Genomic DNA, 6,000 nt, shown 5'->3' on the forward strand with positions numbered 1-6,000 from the left:
CAGACCCGACCCTCTTCTCCCTCAGGGTCCTCTGCATCTTATTTTAGAACACTCATGAAGCGGAGTGTGTGAGCTCTACCCTCCAGGTCAGAGGGTTAGGGCTTAAGGTCCTGGGGTTCTCACTCCTGTGTCCCTGTGGGTGAGTGAGTGCCCTTAGAGAGGGGCCACAGTACAGGGACTGCGTGGAGGAGCCTGTCCTGGCCATGCTGGTCCTCTGAGGGCTGGAGACGCTGATTTGTCCTTGACAAGAGCTGCAGCTTCCATTAGCCGTGGTGAATTACCTTTTGTGGCCAAGGTCGATAAGTCTTTATCTCCTAGACAGTGGTAGAACTGCCTTCTGAATAATTTTGCTCTCTTCCTTGTGGGTTTTGCCTTTGAAAGACTGTATCACAGCTAGTAGCTATCTCCTGCTATCACCAATTAAGTAACTCTTACTTTAGTTGCTGTTTGGCTACAGACATGACTCAAATGCGGCCTTATGGGTCAATGGAAAGAGCAAGGTCTGAAAGTCTCCTTTCCTGTGGTGGAGTGCTGACTGCGAGCGTGGCGTTGTGGGAGAACCCTGAAGAGCGTCACTTCCTCCGGGCTGGCTCCCGTGGCCCCGGGCGTGCCCGGCTCCCTCACCCTTGTGTCCTTGTCTTACAGGAGCAGTGACGTCTGGGTGCTGGACCTCGAGCAGTGGGCATGGTCCAAGCCCAGCATCTCCGGGCCCAGTCCTCATCCCCGAGGCGGCCAGTCTCAGGTGCTCAGGAGTTAAGATAACTATTCAGCAAGCCCTGTAGCGTCTGTCAGTTAGGACAGGAGAGGGAGGAGGGAGCCAGGTAAGGGGCCAGCACGCACAGGCCAAGGAGAGTTTACCGTTCACTTTTGCTGGCATTTACTCTTCAACTTCTAATGGGTTATAATTATTTTTGTTGGCTTCATACTGTGCCTCTCCCCAGAGCGTTTACTTTGCTTTTTTATTTTCTGAGAGAACCCTGCATTGTACGTGGTTGGCGCTCGTGTGTTAATAGTATTTAATCAACAGAGAGTTCACGCAGATGAATCATCAGTAGTTTGTTTACCAGGATCAGAACTGACGTGGTTTGGGGGACTGGGGAGCCTGTGGTGAATAGAATGCTGTCATTTGGGCTCCAGGTAGACTGTTTTCATATACCACTGAGGTAGCGGAGGTCGGACGCCTGTGTCTTTGTAGGTTTATTTTAAATTTCTTCCTCTCCCAGATCGTCATAGATGATGCAACTATTTTAATCCTTGGAGGGTGTGGCGGTCCCAACGCTGTGAGTATGGCTGGTGCGGCGTTCCCATGCACACGCCGCTGAGCTTTCAGAACCTGCTTCCCCTGTCTCACCTTGTAAAACTGCAAGGCCCTTTCTGTAGCGTTTTCATTTAGAAAATACCTTTTCCACTCTGGATATATAGCCTCTGTATTTTCCGGCCCTTTCTCCACTCTTTTGGGGAGAAGGGGGGAAGCTCTTCATTAGAGACGTTTATCTCTTAAATGTTCATATCTACAGTCTTCCTGGAGAAGGCAATGGCACCCCACTCCAGTGTTCTTGCCTAGAGAATCCCAGGGACGGGGGAGCCTGGTGGGCTGCTGTCTCTGGGGTCGCACAGAGTCGGACACGACTGGAGCGACTTGGCATAGTCTTCCTTCTCCCACTGAGTCTTCAGGCTATGCTGTTTGCTGCTGTCGTTTTTTACAAAGAGGGGTGAGAGAGAAAAGTAAGTTGGTAGTGGCCAGAACTCACATGAAATTTATTTAAGAATGCAGGTTCAGACATTGTGGATATGCCTTATCTAGTACCCTTTCTATCAGTGTGCACACACACACACACATAAAACCACAGGCAAGATTCAAAACCACGTTGCTTCACGGGGCCCCAAGTGCAGTTTGATGTGCCCGGCCAGCGGTCATACACGAATGAATGAATGGCCAGCGCGTTTGCTCTGCGTCCTGAAGCGCTCGCACGCTCTTGTGACGACCGTGCAGCTGGGAGATCGCGGCTCTGCGTGTGTGTGTGTGGCTTGTAGCCTGTGCCACACCTGAGCCCTGCTGCTGTTGCTTCTCTTGCAGCTGTTCAAGGATGCTTGGTTGCTGCACATGCACTCAGGTCCCTGGGCCTGGCAGCCGCTCAAGGTGGAGAATGAAGACCACGGGGCCCCAGAATTGTGGTGCCATCCAGCTTGCCGGGTGAGTGGAAAGCCGGCGGGCCAGCAGAGGGAGAGGTCCTGAACTCTAAAGCCAGATTAACTCGTCAGATTGCCAAGCAACTTCGTATGGGAACTGAAAACACCCTGATGTCCCGAGAGGTGGACACTGACCGCAGCTCTTCAGGCATTTCTCACACACGTGAGCCACCGGGCAGAAAACCTATGTGGGGCCCACCCGTCCCTCAGGCACCCCAGCTTCAAGCACCTCTGTCTGCAAAACTTGCCCCAGGTCCCCCACACAAATACTCGTTCTTCCCTTTACCCCTATTCTGCAGACATGATTCAAGTGATAGCACATGTCTCACGATACCAGCTTTATCAACCACTTTATACAACCAAACACTTTATATATAGAAATTATCCCATCTGTCCTGGAGGGCAGGCTGCATTCTTTTCATCTTTGTAGGGATCTCAGACACCTACAGAACGCCTGGCCCATCCCCGACGCTCATGGTAAAATGTTTGATAGCTGAATAAATGATCAGAGCTGAGCGCAGGTCTTCTGTCTTCCAGGTCGGGCAGTGTGTGGTGGTCTTCAGCCAGGCGCCTAGTGGGCGAGCACCGCTTAGCCCCAGCCTGAACTCCCGCCCATCACCCATCAGTGCCACCCCTCCAGCCCTGGTTCCTGAAACCCGAGAGTACCGCTCGCAGTCTCCCGTGAGGAGTATGGATGAAGCACCCTGTGTTAACGGCCGCTGGGGAACCCTGAGGCCCAGAGCGCAAAGGCAGACCCCCTCCGGTTCCCGAGAAGGAAGCCTTTCCCCAGCCAGGGGCGATGGCTCGCCTGTCCTGAACGGTGGGAGTTTATCTCCGGGATCGGCAGCTGTAAGTGGCTCTTCCTTGGACAGCCCTGTGCAGGCTGTGTCTCCAAGCACCCCGTCCACCACTGAAGGGTATGACCTGAAAATGGGGCTCTCCCTGGCCCCTCGACGAGGATCACTCCCCGATCAGAAAGATCTAAGGTTAGGGTCAATAGATCTGAATTGGGACCTGAAAGCTGCTTCCAGTGGCAATCACGTGGATGGCGTGGGCAGCAGGACAGCGGGGGGCAGCTTGCGACACCCTCCCGAGCAGACGAACGGTGTGCACACCCCGCCGCACGTGGCCAGCGCCCTCGCGGGAGCCGTTTCCCCGGGCGCCCTGCGCCGCAGCCTGGAAGCCATCAAAGCGATGTCGTCCAAAGGTCCCCCCGCCTCCGCAGCACTGAGCCCTCCCCTGGGGTCTTCTCCAGGCTCCCCCGGGAGCCAGAACCTGGGCAGCGGAGAAGCAGTGCCCGTCCCCCGCCCCGGGCCCGCGCAGGGAGATGGACACGCCCTGCCCCCCATCGCCCGCCGCCTGGGCCACCACCCTCCACAGTCCCTGAACGTGGGCAAGCCCTTGTACCAGAGCATGAACTGCAAGCCCATGCAGATGTACGTGCTGGACATCAAGGACACCAAGGAGAAGGGGCGCGTCAAGTGGAAAGTGTTTAATAGCAGCTCTGTGGTTGGGCCTCCCGAGACCAGCCTGCACACCGTGGTACGAGGCAGGGGCGAGCTCATCATATTTGGAGGACTCATGGACAAGAAACAGAATGTGAAGTACTATCCAAAAACAAACGCCTTGTACTTTGTGCGAGCAAAGAGATAATATGTTCTAAAACCTTTCCCCTTTCTGTGGCTTTTAATTTGGAATTTTCCAGCGTGCAAGCATTTGGACTGAGAACTGAGGAAACAAAGGACAAAATTACTCTCATAAACCAAACCCCAGTTCCCAGCCTCACTCACTCCAGGCTGGGATCAGATCTCCATTAAGACAAAAAAATTATATAAATCTATAAAGAAATATTATATAGCCAACTCTGTTCACAAAGAGGGAGAGAGCTCCATCCTGGTTCAGATAAAATTGTTGCTGTGTTTTAGCAGAGGCTCTGCCTCCTTTTTCTACTTTACTGGTAACTAGACCAAGAATTTAGGGAACAGATTAATACCAGAACCTTCCTACAGAAACTGAAGAGCCACCTGTAAATCTTATTTGGCCTTCTCAGAGTTAGATAAAGAAAGGGCACGCATAAAATGTACAAGCAGAGGTTTCCGATCACAGGCTGTCGGTGCTGGCAGGTACAGTGACGTGTAGCAGTCTGCTCTCCGCCCGCAGAGGACCTGTGACCGCTGCTCTCTGCAGTGATGCCCTCTGCCCAGCCCTCTTCTGCCCGTTGGGACTGAGGAAATTCCCCAGTGGGATCCGCTGCACGTGCGCCAGGGTCATCGTGAAACAGCGTTCACGCAGCAGCGCCTGTTTGCTGCTCCCTCCATGTCTTAGAGAACACTCTGGGGTCTGATTGTGGAGTTTTCTAATAGTCATATTTCATCGCAGTTTCCAAAATCTGTATTTGTTCTCTTTTTCTTCCCCTTAAAACCTGGCGCTCAGAGGCCGCCTTTTCTATTTACAGCTGCTGTTCTCCCCTCCTCCCTCCCCCACCCTCTTTTTCTTTGATATGTGAAATTTTTTAAGCCCTAAAACCTTTGTCACTTTCTTTTACTAGGTTTGGGTGTCCAGAGAAATCTCTTAGAAATATTTCTGGAACCCTTTTTCTCGAGTCACTAGGGGACCAGCAGGGAGCTCTGAGATACCAATACCATGAGAAATCCTTGATGCGCAGAAAGGACTGTGGGCTGCTTTTTATTTCCAAAGCACATTGGACACACCCATCCATGTTTATAGACTTGATCTTGGAAGAGCAGTTCCTTCCAGAAGGGTTTTCGCCCCCGCTTGTGGCATGCATTCTTCTGCCTGGCTGTGGACTGGTGCTTGGGTTCTCTGAAGCATGGCTGACCTCAGGGCAGCTCTTTCTTTGTCTTGCTCACCTGTCGCCCAAACAAGGCTTGGGTTTTCACTTTCATGTCATTTCTGAGATAACATTTCCAACCAGAGCAGTGCTGGTGGGGTGGGGGGCGGGGGGTTGCCAGTCTCTAAACCATGACCCGGAGAAACATGCATCATTCTGGAGGTTTCTCATCAGGAGAAGAGGGTTATTTTGCCTGCAGGCTTTGAATTCGTTTCTCAGCCCCGCTCTCCCCAATTTCTTGTCGGCCTTTCCCAAGCCGAAGCGTGCTGCAGCTGGCCCTGGGTCCTGGCGCCAAGCCAGCTCTCAGCAGCCTGTCTGATAAGTGTGCTTTCTCCTGTTACATCATGTTAAATCCTTTCCCCTAGCCTTTAGCTTTTACAATGTGGTCTTGGTGGGAAAGCGCCCTTGGTGCCAAGCCCGGGAAAGGGCCAGCTCACGGGGAGGGGTGCCTCTGCGTGCTCCCTAGGGTGAGGAAACTGCCATGCGCCTGCTGACCATGGTGTCCAGCTGCTCACAGCTCAGCACTTAGCTTCCCAGACTCTCTACCCTGGGCCTGTTGCCAGGCCTTCTTTGGCAAAGACCGTTAGATCGTGCGGGGTTCCTTATTCACAAGAGAAGGCTAGCCTAGAAGATTAGCAATTTCAGCGTTGCTGCTGCTGCTGAACCTTGTTTATGACACTGCATCTGTGCATGGACAGTGCCTCCAAACTCACTGAGTTCCTACTTAAATATAAAGTATTTGGAAGCCTGAAAGTTCTGAGTCTCAACTTGGTGATCTTTCCCTCTGTCCCGGGGCCTTCCTAAGCCGCTGTTAACCTGTTGATTCCTTCCACTGTCCCCAAGTAGGCAGGCAGCAGAGCTGATGATCCTCGTAGAAAGGAGCCTGGCTCCTTGGAACTGCGTGGCATCCCAGGATCACCCACACCGCTCGGAACCAGACTGCTTACAACTCCTTTAAG

The 6,000-nt window shown here is 52.8% G+C and overlaps 1 protein-coding gene across 2 annotated transcripts in view; it reads left to right on the forward strand.

Moving 5' to 3' along the window:
- Positions 1-5,794, forward strand: part of FBXO42 (F-box protein 42) — a 105,635-nt gene extending 99,841 nt beyond the window's left edge. For both annotated transcript variants that reach the window (XM_027522591.1, XM_027522583.1), the window contains exons 7-10: positions 646-742; positions 1,224-1,280; positions 2,078-2,194; positions 2,728-5,794. In XM_027522591.1, coding sequence (XP_027378392.1) covers positions 646-742; positions 1,224-1,280; positions 2,078-2,194; positions 2,728-3,843 — 1,387 coding nt within the window. In that variant the 3' untranslated portion in view covers positions 3,844-5,794. The remainder of the gene's footprint in view (positions 1-645; positions 743-1,223; positions 1,281-2,077; positions 2,195-2,727) is intronic.
- The last annotated feature ends 206 nt before the right edge of the window (positions 5,795-6,000 follow it).

The sequence above is a fragment of the Bos indicus x Bos taurus genome, chromosome 2 (genome assembly GCF_003369695.1).
Source record: "Bos indicus x Bos taurus breed Angus x Brahman F1 hybrid chromosome 2, Bos_hybrid_MaternalHap_v2.0, whole genome shotgun sequence".
Classification (NCBI taxonomy): Eukaryota; Metazoa; Chordata; class Mammalia; order Artiodactyla; family Bovidae; genus Bos; species Bos indicus x Bos taurus.